The 18358-nt window shown below is 46.1% G+C and overlaps 1 protein-coding gene and 1 pseudogene across 1 annotated transcript; one reads left to right on the top strand and one right to left on the bottom strand.

Moving 5' to 3' along the window:
- Positions 1-8760: 8760 nt before the first annotated feature.
- LOC120659758 (protein SLOW WALKER 1-like) lies at positions 8761-10613 on the top strand. The gene has a single exon (XM_039937982.1). It carries the CDS (start codon positions 8803-8805, stop codon positions 10414-10416), a length of 1614 nt encoding a protein of 537 aa, XP_039793916.1. The 5' UTR covers positions 8761-8802; the 3' UTR covers positions 10417-10613.
- A 4414-nt stretch (positions 10614-15027) lies between these two features.
- On the bottom strand, positions 15028-17689 carry LOC120658719 (annotated as a pseudogene).
- Between the last annotated feature and the right edge of the window lie 669 nt (positions 17690-18358).

The raw sequence follows: 18358 nt of genomic DNA, 5'->3' as shown, positions 1-18358 counted from the left end.
GAGCCAATTGAAGTAGAGGACTTTTCGGGGACGATGCCGTAGAATGGAGCCTTGCTTGGAGTAAGTAGACTCATATAGTTGAGGCCCATCTTTACCAATGTGCTTGCAAAGATTAGGTTGAGCCCACTTCCGCCGTCGATGAGTACTCGAGTAAGCTTGGAGCCTTGAACGACTAGATCGAGTACTAGCGGGAATTTTCCAGGTTCAGAGAAGCTGGTCCACTGGTCCTCCTTGAAGAAGGTAATGGGGACCTCGCTATATTTGAGTGGCCTCTGAATTGCTGGCTCGACTGAGAGGATCTCTCTGAGTAGGAGCTTCTGGGCTCGCTTGGAGAAGCTAGGATCTCCTCCAAATATGACGTTGACGACGTTTTGATGCTGTTGGAAACCGTCATGGTCTTTCTTGTCGTCTTCATCATCTTTGTATTGTTCTTTCTTTGGAGTAGTTGTAGCTGCCGACTGGAAGGATTTGCGCAGGATCGTGCACTCCCACATCGAGTGGTTGCTCTTGGGGTGGATTGGGCATCTTTTGTTATGAAGTATCTTGTCAAACTGGTCCTACGGTTTGTCGCCCTTCTTGCCATGCGGTGTGCGATCCATGGTGCCGACTGTGTCGTCAGGCTTATGCTTACACGTAGGATCCCGCTGGTTGTTGGGCCCTCCACGATTGTTGTGGCGCTTCCCGTTATTGTCGTTGTTGCGGCGGGGAAAGCGACTGCGTTCTTGCTCCTCTTCATCTGCCCAGCGCTGTATCATGTCACGTAGATCTACCACTGTTTTGGGCCGATTACGCCCACAGTCGCGGTATAGTGATTGGACAGTGATGCCGCTTTGGAAGTAGTCGATGACGTCGTCGGCGGCGACGTTGGGGATGGTGGCTCTTGTGTCGAAGAAGCACTTGACGTAGGATCTGATCGACTCACCTTGTTCTTGCTTGCACATGGACAGGGCATGTCGAGTAGCTACACGGTGTAGCGACCCTTGGAAGTTGTCGATGAAGGCCTTCTTGTGGTCATCCCACGGGTGAATGGACTTGCGCGCCAAGCTTTCGAGCCACGTGAGGGGTGCGGGCTCCAGGGCCATCGGGAAGTAGAGGACCTTGGTGTTGGTGTCTCCCCCTGCAACACTAACAGCGGTCGAATATAAACGTAACCATTGAGCAGGGTCTTACTTACCGTCGTACTTCTGGATGTTTGTCGGCTTGAAATCCTTTGGGTACTCGACGTTGTCGAAGACACTACTGAGGGCGGGGAAACAATCGGAGTTGTCTGCAAGCTGTGCTCTCCGTCTTGCGTTGATGATGTTTACGATGGAATCGGCTACTTCTTCCCTGTTGTTCCCACGGTTGTTATTGTTGCAGTTTGGCTGAGAGCCAGGAGCTTGATTTGCTTGTGGTTGGCCACCTCTGGGGCGATGACTACTCGCAGCTTCCTGATCCTCTTGGTTTCTTCGGTTATGCTGTTCTTGCTGCTGTTGACGCTGGTGGCCTCCGGGGGTACGGCTTGCCTGAGGTATTACTGTTGCGGTAGCCCTTGATCGCGTACCACGAAGCGAGGACAGGGGGTTCTGTTTCTCGAGTTGTTCAACAGCATTTTTGGTGAGATTTATGACTCGTTCCAACTCGGGATTCTGGGGCATCGTCATGAGTCGCAGGGTTGCTTCTGTCATTGCGGCGATCGGTGTTCTGAAGATGGGATCCGCAGCATTGTTGAATTCGTTGTTGAGGTTGCGTGGCGGGAGATGAGCACGTTCGGCCGCACGAGTCCTGCGCACTTCTTTGCGTTGATTCCTTTCCCTGCGGGCTGTACGAGTGACTTCGTCTTCATCAGCTGGAGCGTCTTGGGTCAGGTTGTCTGCTGAGATCTGATCCAAGGCTTCGTTTGGATCATGGTGGCTTGGAGCTTCCCCGTGCTGGATGATTACCGGAACCAAACGTTCGCGAGAGAAGCTTTCTAGGTCTTATCCGAAATCAGCTAGGACAGTTCCACCGGAGCCAGTTTCCCTCTCGGTTACGAGGGGAGCGCCGTGTTGGAACGGGAGATCATCAATGCTGGCGACTTCTCGCAAGTTGTCGAGTAGCTCTGTGAGAGTATGATCTCGGCAAGATTTGAGGTGCATCTTAGCCAGCGCATTGGTGATGAAATCCAGGCTGTCTTGAGATGACTCGACTGGATCTGGATAGACGTCAAAAACGGGTGCCTCCCGGCTAGCGGTGGCTGATTGGTTTTCGACGTGAAGTAGGCGATCCAAGCTATTTTCATAGGAGGATCTAATCATCTGTTTGTAAACAGGCAATGAATTGCACAAACCAAAGACGGGTTGCGCGATAAGAGTCCCAATCCGAGTGAATTTCGGTTTGAGATCAATCTGAGTCCGAGTAGAACTCGAGTTGATTTCGAGTTTTGACTCGATCTCCTTGGCAAGGTCGGGAAGCAACATAACGCCGCGATCATGAGATCTGGCGAGCTTGTTGGAGTCTTCCGACGTGGAGCTCTTCGGCGTGGGAGAGTTGGTTAAGTGGCTATCGAAGCCACCTGAACCATTGGCGACGCAGACCCACGAGCCGAAGATGAAGGTGACGCCTCTGGGAGGCGTCAGGTGCTGAAAGCGAAAGTGGCCATCGAACTCGCCGAGTCCCCTACCTGGCGCGCCAGCTGTCGGTGTTTACCGCCAAGCCTGCTCAGGGATACCCTTGGCAGTAGGGTTTGTAGGTAGGGATCGACGGCTCTGGAACTCGATGGTGCAAGGAACACAAAGATTTAGACAGGTTCGGGCTGCGAGTTGCGTAATACCCTACGTCCTGTGTGGTGGTTTGTATTGCCTTTGGTGTAGATGTGTTTCGAGGGGGTCCCTGTCCGCCCTTATATATTCGGGGGAACAGGGTTACATGGAAAGTCCTAGCCTAGTACAGTTGGAGTCCTACTTCATCACGATCGGGTAGTTTCCTTGTACTGTAGCTAGTTCTACGCCTATTCGGGTAGTTATAAAAGAGGTAAGGTACATCCATGAGCTATCCTTACTCTAGAACATTCTATGCCTATGAGCAGTCCCGCTGCCCCGGGTCTGACAATGGGCACCACCTAGGTTGAAAGTACTTCTCCTTGTCTTGGTCCTTGAGGTTGCTGATGCTGGCCTCATGATCATTAGCCAACACAGGCTTCTGAGAATCATTGACTGATTTCTCAATAATTATCGGTCCCTTTTGTGCATCTTGAGTTGTGCACTTTCTGTCTTCAACTTGCACAACTTTGGTTGGAGCCTTCTCAAAATCAACTTGCATTGGCTCGGACTCGTCCTTCTTCTCCTTGATGCGATACTCTTGGCGCATAGGACGAACTTGGGCCGGTCTTTGCTGAGACCGGTCCGACCGGTCAGGGTAGACTGGTCTGACTGGTCCGGGGTTCTGCCCCTGACCAGACTGGTTCTGTCCCAATCTTTCGTGAACCGGCTGCCTCAACCTGTCGAACACAGGTCCTCTGGAGCTTCCCTCCCCCTGGAAGTGTGGTGGATACGGCATCGGATAGCATTGCATCCAAAATCCCCCGTTCTCCCATGCGGGAAACTGAGAATCCGACGCCGGCGGAGCCCATGGCTTAGTAGCATACATTGGCTGCATCTGCTGAGGAGGGAACAAGGTAACCACATCACCCCTGCGCTTGCTTGATTCTCCCCTAGGAGACGAAGGTGCGCCTTGACGCGGAGGTGACCTCGGTCTCTTTTTTAGGGACCGATCGTTCTGAACGGCCTTTGAGTACTTGTTCAACAGCTGGCCAAAGGTAGGCTTTTGATTTGCAAGTTTGCCCTGCACTTTTGGCTGATTAGTCTTCCACGTAACCACTTCCGGACGCTTAGGCTTAAATGTCCGGGGCTGACCACGAGGGCGGTCTGACCGGCCGCGAGGACCGGTCTGACCGGTCGGAGAAACCAGCCTGACCGGTCGGGACCGGTCGCCTGAAGAAGAACCATCTTGCCTCCCCAGCGTACGAGGCTTAAGTATAATCCTTAGATTCTTCTTCCCATCAGGAGTCTTCTTCTGAATCACCTCCCTGGCTAGAATCTTGTTATCAACAGTCAACAACCTATCATCACCAATGATCATGTTCTTGCCTTTTGCACCTTTGGCTTGATCCGCCCGAATCAGCACATTTGCATTGTTGACATCAATGGTGTGCATAGGGAACGGAGCTTTGTCTATCTTCATCTCTAGAAAGGACAATCGTCCTTCATTTATGCCCGATTGTACCTGCCGACGAAACACATTACAATCATTAGTTGCATGAGATGAAAAATTATGAAATTTGCAATAAACACGCTGCTTTAGCTCCTCAAGCGGCGGTATAACGTGAGTAATCTTTAAATGCCCAAGTCGTAATAATTCATCAAAAATACAATCGCACTTGGACACATCAAAAGTAAACTTCATCTCCTCTTGCCGATTCCTTTGAGTCAGCTTGAGAGATGTGCAAGTAGATGGTTTGGCCGAGGCGGGCCAAACAAACTCAGTAGCATATACCTCTTTATCCTCATCGTCCGATGAATCGGAATCATATTCAACAATATGTGTGTTTGAACGATGAGACTTGTAGGTATCTTTTTCTTTTTTAAACTTTGCCTCTTGGCCTAAGGCTCTTACCTGAAGCTGATTTATAAAATAAAAACTCGAACCATCAAGCTTTTCTCTATAATTAGAACGTAAACCCGCAAGAGCCAAATTGACCAAATCCTTTTCAGAAAGTGACAAATTAAAACATCGGTTTTTGATATCTTTAAACCTTTTAAAGTACTCATGGATAGATTCATCTCTACCCTGTCTAACCGATGTTAAATCCGTCAACTTAATTTCGTTATCCCCACTATAAAAGTGATCATGAAACTTCTGTTCTAATTTGTCCCAAGAACAAATCGAATTCGGGGCTAATGACGAAAACCAAGAGAGCCTGTTCCAGTCAAAGACAAAGAAAACATACGAATGTGCAAAGACTTGCTAGAACTAGCTTCCCCAAGTTGAGCAATATATTGGCTGATATGCTCCCAAGTGGACCGGTTATTATCACCGCTAAACTTGACAAAATCGGAAACACGCCAACCAGCATGGTAAGGAATCAAATCGAAAGCATCAACATATGGCCTTTGATAAAGCCGACTCCTACCCACATCTAAATCGAGTTTAGACTTGAACATACTGGCCAGATCTTCTCTCATCCTAAGAAGATCGGCCTCGTAGTTGCCAGTAGATGTTTGGCCAAAACGATGTGTCGCAGAATCAGTAGTGGACATCGTTTGCGTGGCATACTGTGGATTGGCCTTAATCCAATCATCCCAAACATCTTTGGGCAACGGTGGAGGAAACGGGGGTTCACCGTATGACTTCGTAATATACGGCGACACAAACTCCGCCAATTCTTCTTCCAGGCTAGGGGCAGCCGAAGTGGGAAGAGGCGCGAGCTGTGGCTGTGACGCAGAACCGAGCACCATGGCACCGGTCTGACCGGTCTGAGCGACCGATCGGACCGGTCCGCCCGCCGAGGCGCCAGTCTGACCGGTTGGAGCAACCGGTCTGACCAGTTCGGCCCTGGACGGCCGAACTGCGCCTAGGGGGGTGTCTGTCCCACGAAGAAATTCGGCGGCATACCGTACTGATAATTCTCTGTTGGTGCAGTCGAAAAACTAGGGTTAGGGGTAAAGTTAGAATAATCATTAATATGCTTCTTACCCCTATTTTGTAGATTCAAGTCGATAAGTAGATCTTGCCTAAACTTTTGCGACTGTTCAACTCTACCCAAAAAGCCCTCAGCAAACTGCTTAATGGAATCGAATGTAAAACTTACATCGCTTGAAGTGGAAGCAGATGAAGCAGCAGCTGTAGCTGTAGCCATAGTAGATGGGTTCGGCGGTGTGGTGCGAATGTGGGCATGACGAACTTATCCTTCTCGAACACGCCTTGCCGAGTCTTCCCAAAGCATGCAAGCAATCTCTTCTTGGCCTCCTCCTGCTCCTTCTAGAGCACAGCCTCGAATTGCTTCCAGCTCTCCTCAGGTATGTCTTCATACTTGATATCAAGAAGAGTAGAATCTACCTTGGTAGGGTTGATCTTTTCACCGGTCATTGCATCCGATGAATTCAAATCTCTCCCCAGCGGAGTCACCAAAAAATATGTTGACGCAGAATTGGCCAACACACAAGCGCTAGAACGCACAGGATCGCAACGATCGCAACCTGACGAAGCACACCGGCGACCGGTCAGACCGGTCGCGCCAACCGGTCAGACTGGTCGAGCGTAGAGAACTTCACGAAGACCTAAAACCGCGAGCTCGGGAGGGACCCCGTCAGAGCTCGCAGATCTAGGGTTGTCTTGGAATCGGCAGGCCACCCAAGACGCCCTTGAACGCCGTCGAGACGAATAAAGAACATCACGAGATTGGAAAAGTTAGGGTTTGAGGAAAAACAAGGAAAATAGTAGATTGATTGATTCGATTGGGCAGAAGGATCTCAATCGGCCGTGGCCTTTATATTTATAGGCCGGGGAGGACGTACTCCTTCCAAATCAGATTACAAACGGACTCTACAAAGGAAATCTAATCAGACTCGGATTACACAGAACCAGACCGGTCTGACCGGTCGGCCGCACATTTTGTCAATTTTGGCTGCCAACAGCAACATGTCATTCTAGCATATTTCCGCAAACTTTTGTTTGTTTTGGGAAACCAAAACTCTCCCAACTCTGTTATAATAACACCTCCAAGAGTGTCTAAGAAGTACAGTTCTAACTCGGTGAACAAAAGAAGAGTGACATCTGTTTGGCTCAACAAAATGTTTCCTGGTGCCCTCTATTCCGACATATGGAAGTAGCATTGCATCCAATGCAATTCACGTTTCTTTTTTCTTACTGATGCCTAATGTTCCTTTGGCTTCTTTACCATCACAGGGCTGAGGAGGAGACGAGAAGGCAGTAACCAGTATACAGGAGACGAGAGGCAGTAACCAGTATATAAGACAGTGATGGCACCATATGTATAACAATGTTTCCCAGTACAAGGAGTTCTCAATTGTGTTGTTTTCATGGAACAAGTTCCCAACTCAGTAGAGTAGAATAGGTTTGCTAGATTACAGCCCAATGGAAAGCTTTAGTCATCAGATGTGTTATGGGCCTTGCCAATTTGCATGGGTCCTTTGAGTTATGGGCCGCGCAAGGTACAGGCAAGGGATTTGTTATATTCGGATAGAGAACTTGTCCATGTCCAATTTGGTTAGTTTTGTAATTAAGTCCACTGCTCATCAAAGGTACCTAGAGCCTGATTGGTTGTGTTTTAAAGTTTGCAATACCAAATCATGGATAGGCCAATATACGCATACAAAATTTATTTGCCAAAACGGCAAAACGTGAGCAAGAATAGCAATTGGTTGGGTGCCAAAATGTGATAGCTAAAATTTTGACCATCATTTGGTTTGATGTCGAAATAAAGTACCATAAGAGTGTATTGGTACGAACAACCACTACGTTCGGCTGGTGGTTTCAGCTCCAGCTCTACAGTGAATCCCTCTTACCTCTCACCAGCTCCAGCCTCCAGCCACCAGCCAGGTAACAGTGTTTTTCTTTCACACCACTCCAGCTCCAGCCTCCAGCTCCAGCCTGCCGAACGCAGTGGCAAACTGAACATTATCAACTTGAGTCATACTAATTTTTTTTAGAACTCGACCAAACTAATGATAAATTGTATGGCTTGCCCATATTTTGGCAGGGCACATTTTGGCACCCAACGAATCAGCCCCTAGATGCAAATTACTGCACTTGATAGTCTACCACAATTACCAAACCAACCCTCCACTCCCTGCCCGCTAGGGTTCTACCCCAATTCGTCTCCGCCCGCTATTGATAGTCTACGTGTTGCATTGCATGTCGACCAAATTATAACTTTGTGTGGAAAAGTTGTGTAATTTGGATGAATAACACAAGGATCAATATAGCTACATTGTACTGTATCAACCATGAGCAACTTCAGATTTCACGACAAAATACACTAACCAAAATCAGTTTTTTATTGGTGATGACGGGGTTTGGCCATAAATAATTTTCTAATGCATTATGAGTTAAGTGAAGTTACGGCAGCAAACGCTACGTTTGATGCAACGTGTTAATCTCAACAGTGTTTCAAAGAGAGTTCTCAACAGTGTTTCAAAAAAAAATCTGTGTTTGGTTTTCATGGAAGAAATTCCCAACTCAGTAGAGAGGTTTGCCTACAGCCCAATGGAAAGTTTTACTCAGATATGTTGTGGGCCTTGCCATGTTATGGGCCTGCTCAAGGTCCGTGTTCAATTTAGGCTGCGTTTAGTTTGTGAAAAAGTTTGCACAGTAACCATCAAATTAAATTTTTGGACACATGTATGGAGCATTAAATACTGTTGAAAAAAATAATTAATTACATAGTTTAACTGATTACCACAAGACGGATCTTTTAAGCCTAATTAATCTATGATTAGACAATAATTGTTAAATAACAACGAAATGTGCTACAGTACCCAAACCCAAACTTTTTCACCAACTAAACACCCCCTTAGTTAGTTTTGGAATTTAACCCACATCTCATTTTAAGGTACCTAGATGCAAATAACTGCAATTGATGTGGGTCCACAAATCATATTTTCTGTCGTCTGGTTAGCTCCCGGGCCAAATTAGGCCCAAGGAAACGAGCGTCCGTCAACAATTCACCGGCCCACCACCAAACCCATAAACTGATAAACCCTCCACCCCCGCCCACTAGGGTTTCTCCCCCAATTCGCCGCGCCGCCACCCGCCGCCGCAGCCATGGCCGCCGACACCTCGAAGCCGTTCTTCCCCGCGACGCCGAGCCAGGCTCTCCTCCCCTCCCGGAGCGCCGCCGCTCGCGCCTCCCTGGACGGCTCCTATTGGCGCGCCTTCCGCTCCTCCGAGCTCGTCTCCGGCGCCGACTTCCCTGTCACCGACCTCACCTTCGCCCCGGCCGCCGCTGCCTCCTCCTCCCCGACCCTCGCCGCCGCGTGGTCCACCTCTGTGCATCTCTTCTCCGGCGACCCGCTCGAGCCGCTCCGCCGGATCTCCGTCGCCGGCGACCTCGCCTTCTCCCCCTCCTTCCGCTGCGACGGCGTCCTCCTCGCCGCAGGCGACAAGAAGGGCGTCGTCCGCGTCTTCCGCGCCGACAAGCCCGCGGCGGGCGCCGCCCTCCGCACGCTGTGCGCCCACGCCGCCGAGACCCGCGTCGTCCGGTACCCGGTCGCCGGCGGGGACAAGCTCCACCTGTTCACCGCCGGAGACGACGCGCTCCTCACCTACTGGGACGTGCCCTCGGAGACGCCCGTCTTCTCCGTCCCCGCCGCGCACCGGGACTACATCCGCGGCGGCGCGACCTCCCCCGCCGACCACAACCTCTTCGCCACGGGCTCCTACGACCGCAGCGTCAAATTGTGGGATGCCCGCACGGGAAACACTGGCCCGTCGTTATCCTTCTCCCACGGGGAACTGGTGGAGAGCGTGCTGTTCCTGCCGTCCGGCGGGTTGCTGGCCACGGCTGGAGGGAACATGGTCAAGATTTGGGACGTCATTGGCGGCGGCCGGCTCGTGCACTCTGTGGAGAGCCATGTCAAGACAGTGATGGCGCTGGCGCTTGGGAAGATGGCCAACACCACCGGGGAGACGCGGCTGCTTAGTGCGGGCATTGATGGATATGTGAAGTGCTTTGATTTTGGCAAGCTTAAGATCACACATTCACTGCGGCACCCGCAGCCGCTCCTGTCTGTCGCTTGCTCGCCCTGCGGCACTGTCTTGGTGGCTGGGTCTGCAAAAGGGAAGATTTATATGGGCAAGAGGAAGAAGGCTGTTGCTGAGGATGAAGGGAAGAAGGCTGGCAGTGATTTGATTGATTGGGTATCTCCAGAGCTGGAGAAGCCAGTGTTGAGGCCAAATTACTACAGGTACTTCCTCCGTGGACAGAATGAGAAGGCCAAAGAGGGTGACTTTGTGATTGAGAAGCCTAAGAAGGTGAAAGTTGCAGAGCATGACAAGTTGCTTAGAAAGTTCAGGCACAAGGATGCTCTAGTTTCAGCGTTGGTTAAAAACAACCCAAGAAGTGCTGTGGCTGTGATGGAGGAGCTAGTTGCAAGGAGAAAGCTGGTGAGATGCATTGGGAATTTGGATACAGAGGAACTTGCACTTCTGCTTGAGTTCCTTCACCGGAACGCGACATTACCAAGGTATGCAAGGTTCTTGTTGGGTGTGGCAAACAAGGTACTGGAGATGCGAGAGGAGGATATCCGATCTGATGAGAAGCTGAGGATGCACATTAGGAATCTCAAGAGAATGGTTGGAGAAGAGATCCAGATACAGCACACATTGCTGGGGATTCAAGGAATGATTTCGCCCATGCTTGCACTTGCCACCAGATGAGAAGGTGCTTTTCTTTAAAGGGAATTTTTTGCTATATGTTAATTTACAATGAGGGGGTGCCATATGCAATGTGTATTGCTTTGGAAAATCATGTTTGCTGTTTGTTAGTGAAGTATGTTACCATCTGTTTGAGATACTGCCTTACGTGCCAAATGATTTTTTTATCAGATCTGTCAGATGATTCCGAGTTTTGCTCATTTGATGGTATGCATTTAATACATAATCTGACATCCTCAACAAGCTTCAGTGCTTGTCCTCAAAAAGAAAAAAGAAATTTTTTTAATACTTGTATTGTTTTTGTCACATGTTTTGTTTGTGGGTTATTGTATTATTACTGCTTGCAATTCATATCTCAGCGTTATATCAGTATATATTGCACCGCATTCCTGTTGCAACTGTTTGCATCTTTCATGTTCATAGTAGTTCCTTTGTCATTGGGGACAGAGTTGTACAGGTAGCACCCTAATCCTTGGGGATATTCCTGACAAAGAATGATCCAAGCTGATATGCCAATATTTGTTGTTGTATAATCCCTTCATGCCTTCTTGACTATAGAATGTGTTTGTTATGAACTATGAAGTTTGCCTGCCGAGTGATTAAGATACTCCTCTGTACCCTAAATATTTATCTGATATTGACTAGTTGTGCCCATCATTCATTTACCCATTTTGCCCATCTTTTTGGTAATTGGTATTGCTATTTGAGTGTTACAAGATTGTTCTTTGTAGTTCTTATCACAATTTATGCTGTCTTTGAATAATTATTATATACATCTAAACATTATTGGGTGCTCCTAGCTGGCTGCAATGTTTGTGATTTCTTTTGCTCAGTTGTTATGAACCATGCAGTCTATCTTATACTCTCAGTAAGTGGGTGTTCCTAGCTGGCTGCAATGTTTGTGATTTCTTTTGTTCAGTTGTTATGAACCATGCAGTCTATCTTATACTCTATCAGTAAGTGGGTGCTTGGGTTCAGAACTTTCGGATAATGAAGCTCTTTCTATCACAAGCTTTTCACAGGTCATGCTATGTTTGGAGCGTTTTGTTTTTTTATTTCCTTCTGAAAGGGCAATTCAATTTACTCTACTTGTGATTTCTGTGTAATAACATAGGGAGGCAATGTAATTTTTATAGCTGTTCGATGCAAGAAAAAACCCATCCAGCACCGGTTAAGATTGTTAAACTAGTGAATGCAATGCAACGGACAAAGTACAGTTGTCTAGGGCAATTCTGAACACATGGATAAACTTGTGGTTCCTTTCCTAGAATATGCAATTGCTTTTGGGCACTTTCGAAACTATGATTGCAAACTTGTAGGCAGTGAAAAATTTGTTAATTGCTGTGTATAATGTACTCATTCAGTGAGGTTTTGGGAATGAATTGTCACACCCTAAAAATTCAATTTTAGGCTGTGATTATCGTTTCGAATAAACTTATCCATCTTGATTTTCTCAAAATTCTTCAGATTTTTTGCTAGCTTTTAACCTCAATTCTTCTAGAGCTAATTCAATTTTCGGAAGCATCAAGATTCCTTTGACGAATCCTGAATATTTTATTAACCTCTTGGTATCCTAAAATATTCTCTAAAAAATTTTCTAGGAATTTTCAGGGTTAAAATTATTTCTTTTCCTTCTATTTTTTTCCTTTTTCATTTTTTCCTCTCCCCCGGACCGAACCACCCCAAGCCCAGTCAGGACCAGCGCCCCTGTGCCTCAATGTGCCTCTTAGAGGTGCAAATAAGTGACCTTTAAATGTACCTCTAACTTTCTTTAATTTAAAATTTTATACTATTTCTTTAAAATAGAATTCCATTTTAGAGAAGTAGTACAAAATTTTAAAATAAAAAAGGTTGATGGTGCATGCAAGTGTCACCCGTTTGCACCCTAGTGCCTCTCATCTTCCATCACGCAAGCACAACCAGGCATAGCCCCCTAGACGCCGCCTTTTAAACCACACCACACGCCTCTACTCCTCCCCTGCCTTTCACCGCGAGCCGTTGGAAGAGGGGGTGAAATGAATCGGATGCTCGTAGTCTAAAAGGGGAGGGGTGAATTAGGCAACTTAAAATTAACTTATGACTCCAACTAGTTTGCACATAAATTTAAACTAAAACATATTATCTAGATGTGTGACTATGATTCTTCTAACGTGAAACCCTCATGCTAAATTAGTTTTGCAACTTATAGACAATACTAGCAAGATTTTTTAGATTATGGAAAAGTTACGGCCTTGATCATTCATATGTGAATGACTACAACCAAATAGAGTCAAAAGAGTTGTTAGACTCTAAACCTTAAATGAGGTGTTTCACAAATACGAGGAAAAAAGCAATAAAACCAAGAAAGAAAACTAGAAGACCAAGTTGCAATCTTCTTCTTCATTCATGTTTAAATCTTGCAACGTCTTCGTGTCTCTTCAATCTGTCACATCTCACTTGCCTAGAAACTTGATGTTCGGATCATATGTTGCTTGCCCTTTTATTTTCACATAAACCTCCATCTAGCGCAGAGGTGTGAGAAGTTGACATCACTTCCAGGAGGGAGTGGCACCAAGAAGTGTCACCAAGACTTGTCCCACCCTGATGGTGCAGATCGTGGGCGTCACGACCACTGGGAGGAGCCCCACCCCCGCCATGTTGCTGGGGTGGTCATCACGCTGGGGAGCACGGTGCTCATCCCACCACCGCCGAGGCGCATGGCACCCCGCCGCCGCCATTGAGAGCACTGGGAGGGAGGCAGGAGAGGGAGAGAGAGCGCGAGGTAGAGGAGAGGGAGGGAGCCCGCTAGGTGGCTGCGGGGGTGAGGGAGGGAGTTGTGATCTAGGGTTTGATCTTGCTTTTATATGCTGGAGGTGCTAGTGGACTGGTGCGGGCTAGTGTGGGTTGTCGCTTGGGCCTGATTTACCGAGGCGACTGTATTATAATACCCACCTCGGTTAATGATTTTACGAGGTGGTTGTTTGTAACCACCGCGGTTAATAAAAAGTAACCGCCTCGCTTAATGTCAGGCATTAACCTAGGCGGCTGAAATTGTTGCACGCCTCGGAGGTGTTTAAAAAAGGTTGCGGTAAATCATTTTTTGTAGTAGTGTTATAATGCAAATCTTTTGATAGTTGTAACTTTTTCAACCGTGGCTCTATTTTCAGCGTTTCTTACACTCTCGTGATCGTAGCTTCGAGCTCTATTCTTTATTGTGTTCTCTTAATGTTTTTCTTCAGTTGTTGTTATGTTCTTAGTTGTGCTTGTTTGTTTCTTGTATGTTTATGTTTGTACCCAATGCTTGTTGTGAGTAGAAGGAACGCAGTTTCAGAGCTGTGAAGATGAAGATTTTCTAAAGCAAGTTCTGAAGACTCTAAGCATCTATTATTTGGAATGAAGGCAAGTATATTCCTTGATCACATTTTCATCTCAATAGCCATCTATTTATTATGCGCTTGCATGCATTAATTTCATGGGCTCCTATTTATCCACATTTGTGATTCATATCCTCGAAAGCTAGGTTATTTACTTTAATTAATCTTTTGGGTAGCTTTTTTATTTGCTAAACTATGGTTACGGGTGGTTTATACACATTACACTGGATATATGACATACCTTTTGGAAACATTATGATGATTTCGATAATGATAATTAATTTAAACTATGGTATGACCACTCGGGAAAATAGTGCGACCATAAGGACTATATGGCTCTGGTCCTGGCTGATTAATTAGATATCTCTAGCTTGTTAGTAGCTTACTGAAAGGAGCAAGAGGGGGAACTAGATTCAAGAGGGGTACTCGGCCTGCCAAAGAGGTTTGGTACGCCTATGGGTACACTCGCTTTTGGGGAGGGTGCACTTGCCGAGAGGATGAAATCTTAGCGGGCTACTATTGGTTAGAGAGTCGAAATCTTAGCGGGCTACTATTGGTTAGAGAGTCTTTGTAAAGACCTCATAGTGAATATCTGCCACTCACCTTGGAAGTCTTTAAGGGCCTTGCAAACTCGGCAAGGGAGACACGACTTGTGGGTAAAGTGTGCAACCTATGCAGAGTATAAAACTGATATATCAGCCGTGCTCACGGTCAAAGAGCGGCTCGGACCCTCACATGACAAATTAATTAAAATTGTGTTATAATTCAGTTACTTATTGTTTCAAGTTTATTTGTCACACAATCATCTCTTTATTTTCATAAAATGTGGGCAATATTCATCTATGGCTTACTAAATAGGTTGCTAATGTTCAACTTTTTATTTAAAATGCTTACCGCTTTATTCAGTCAATCTCTATCCTTGTTTAAGCCTTGCATGCCATTTATTTCTTAACATATTTTCTGAGTACCAACCATAAGTATAACACACTTGCTAAAATCGTTGCTCAGAAAAGAAAGTTACTTTGAAGTTTTCTAAAGATGTTGCTGAGTTCTAGGCATACGCAACTCCCCCATCGATTGCCTGTGAAGTGTGGAGCTTTCGTTTCCAGGAGAAGTTGTAGATTTTTTATAGGCATTTAGTCGTTGTAAGTCTCTTTTTCGTGATATTGTTGATATTATTCCATTATGATGTCACTATATGTATAGAAATCCTGGTATACATATAATTATGCATTCGGTTTTCTTTTAAAAACCGGGTGTGATACACATGCATCATGCTGATGAAGAGCCCCAATTTGGTGCTGGATCTTCCTCGTATATTCACACAGAGTTCACATACATTGAAGTTATGGTGTCTTTGAGACTATATGGGTGGGTATACGCATCATCACGCTTGTACATGTTATCCATTCCTCGTGCAATGCTAACCACTTTCTCCAAATGCTCCCAAGGATAAGCTTGATCAAGACATCCCTGGACAATATCCATCCATGCTTCGTCGATTAGGGCTCTAAGCTTTTCATAGGCTTGATGTACTGTCATCTCGTGCTCCTTCATACAAGTTTGCACCGTGGACGCGACATGCTTTGAAACTTGTTCTCGCTTCAAGGAAGAGCAAAGGAAGTAATTTTAAAACAATTATTTTTCTTTAATTAGTTCAACTAATTTTAGCTTTTTCAAATAAAATTGATTTGCCAAGCTTGATTGTTCTAATAATTAAGAGTGGAAGAAACCAAGAAAACGTGTGCTAAAAGTAAAGGTGAATAAAAGCTTAAGTAAATGCACTAGCAATAGAGTGTTGTGGTACCGTAAATAAGATGCTTATTATTTACAACTATGATCAAGAATTATATGTATACGTTGATAGAGAGTTGTGGCGGTACCTCATGTGACATGATGTCATTACAGATGCACGCGACAATACAAGCAGCTCTTATCATTTCTGGATAGGAGAAAGCCCACTCGATGGCCTCCCTGGTAGTTACGTCTCCCATTAAAAAGAAAGTCATGTTCGCTATATGCATACATGCACTGCTACCCACTGAAATTTGTAGGTGCTCTTCAATTTATGCTGGTACATAGCGCTCATCGCACCATTTTTTCTCAGCACCGTAACGTTTGACAGCGTCAATAAACTAAATATATAGATGAACAAATGTTAGTTAAACATATACCTAAAAGGATATATCGTCTTTGTCTTTGACGAATTGAGCATGCTTGTTTTTCTGAAGTTTTAACTCTTCCATGATATCATTTATAGTGTTGAGTATGAAGATGAATAAGTCCTTCATGTATGTGGGCAATTTCTCTGCGGCTTGTTTATCCCACCTATTATATATAGTTTGTCACAGTAAAATTAATTAATGAAAATTTAAACTGTATACGATGTATAGAGCTTTCGTTCAAGTATGAAAGAAATTATCGAGCGCTTGGCCAACCTTTCCAGAGAAGTAATGCATATTTCATATTCTTCTATGGTGCTATAGTTGTCACAGAAGTCGTCCATCAGCGACACAAGTTTAAAGCATTTTGTCAATGCTATCCGTGCATATGACTGGCGAGGTTCATGAACAACCCCAAGCATCCAAAAATGCATCTCTGCCAGTCTATCCCGTGCAAATTTTGCATACGCTTGTGACTGGAGGCCTTTCCACCATCTGTAAATAAAGATGGATAAACACGATTAATATAAGGCATTATTTTTGTTTTCAGTTCAAGTAAACAAAATTCTAACTTCATAACAGTGCAAAATGTCAGTAGCAAGCCTTACTCTGTAAGAGCTTTCAACTCCTCACAATACAGAGCTTGCAGAATGTTGTAGTCCAACTTTGCAAATTCCAGTATGGCGTCATTTCGTGTAACCTTTTTCTCATACAAAGAGATGTAGCGCCTTGCTTCCACTCTTTGAACCCTCCTGTAACTAGGTGTTTCCAATGTGTATTCCACCTCTGCTGCCAGCTCTGGGTCTAAAGTTTTCATCATAGGCAGGAGGCGACTCCTGGTGAAAACCACGGCATTGTCAAGGATCTCTTCACCGCGAGTTTTGAGATTTGCAGCATCATACAGGGCCAACAGACATTTCGCATCATTACTTGCAAAGTTTCCACAGTCATCCTTAAACTTCACAAACACATCTGCTTATATAAGCATAATAACATGTTAATGAATCTAAAAATTAGTTTTGCATACACACACACAGAGGGAGGGAGAGAGAGAGAGAGAGAGAGAGAGAGGTAACTAACATATATCTATCTGATTAAAGGTTTTCCTATATATTCCAGAGGACAATTGCATTGTTTTGCTGGGCCTTACCAGAAGAGACATTGTACCCATGCTTTCTGAGCAAATAGAACCGCAGCGATACGACATATAGCTCGTCATCATCATCACAGCCTTCTTCATGCTGGGGACCTTGAACAACATCACGCAGCAACTCATCGATCTCCTTCCTGTAGTGGTAGTCCACTCCGATCCGTTGCAGCGTGTTGACGAGCTCCAGCTTGCGAACCAGCTCGGAAGAGGCAGTGGTGTCGAGTAAGATCTGCCTCACATCCTCCTGCTTGATCCGTGCCCTCTCCTTCATGGACAGAAGCTGCATGCAACATAGAGACGCATGAATGATACTTCATCACACGCGCGCGCGCACCTTGACGGTTTTTTTAATCAATGATACTGATCTTGAGGTACCTGCGATGGGGTGCATGGTGGTGTTTGAGGAAGAAGTCGCCCCAGATGCTTGGGGTGTAAGGCCGGGGCTCGCTCTGAAGAAGGCCCTCTTGTTGCGAGGCCAGAGCGAGCACAGGGCTGCCGCAGGTCCCCATGGATGATCGATGAACCTGCTGCTGCTGGCGATGATCGATCGATCAATCAGACTGGATGATGGATGTGCCTGTGGGATGGAGGAGGCTAGCTCGATCGGCTGCTGGGAGATGATCGATGTACTGAACCTCTCTAATCTGCGGGCCGGGCTTTATATAGACCCGGCCGGCCGCGAATCGGCCGGGCTTGTAGCAGATGAGTGCGTTTGAGTATTTCATATATGTTCCAAGTATAGTAACTGCATGAATATAATTGATTTATTTTGACACCCTATACTCCGATCAAGCAGCAACCGCATCCACCACAGCCCGCGCTGCATTATATCTGCAGGCCACTCGTTTTGCACATGCGCTGTTGTGCCGCTGCAGCACCTGCGCTGCGCTGATGAAGACATGCATGGCTGTCCGCAAGGCAGCAGACGAGGCCGTCGCTGACACCGCACACTCCCTCTAACCACGGGGCTACAATCTATACCCACGCCTCCCGAGTGCAAAGTGACAGGCACGTAATCCTATTATTGTCCACCACAAGAAAAACGAATTTTCATCCGTGCATATTAATACCGGTCATAATTTGCTCCGGCACTAAAGCTGGCATATATACATTTTAGTATCTGAGTCCAAATTTGAAAGCCCCGGGCGTTGTTGGTAGGCGATGTTCCTATTGACAGTGAGGCACCTGTTATGACTTCGTCAATTTCGAAGATTTGCTGACTCAGTATTCGAACATACTCATAGGGTTAGGGTTTGCATTCGTTCATAGGGGTGAATGTG

This window comes from Panicum virgatum, chromosome 2N (assembly GCF_016808335.1).
Source record: "Panicum virgatum strain AP13 chromosome 2N, P.virgatum_v5, whole genome shotgun sequence".
In the NCBI taxonomy this organism is placed as follows: domain Eukaryota; kingdom Viridiplantae; phylum Streptophyta; class Magnoliopsida; order Poales; family Poaceae; genus Panicum; species Panicum virgatum.
Note: the sequence above shows the minus strand (reverse complement) of the source record. Positions and strands in the feature narration are given on the sequence as shown.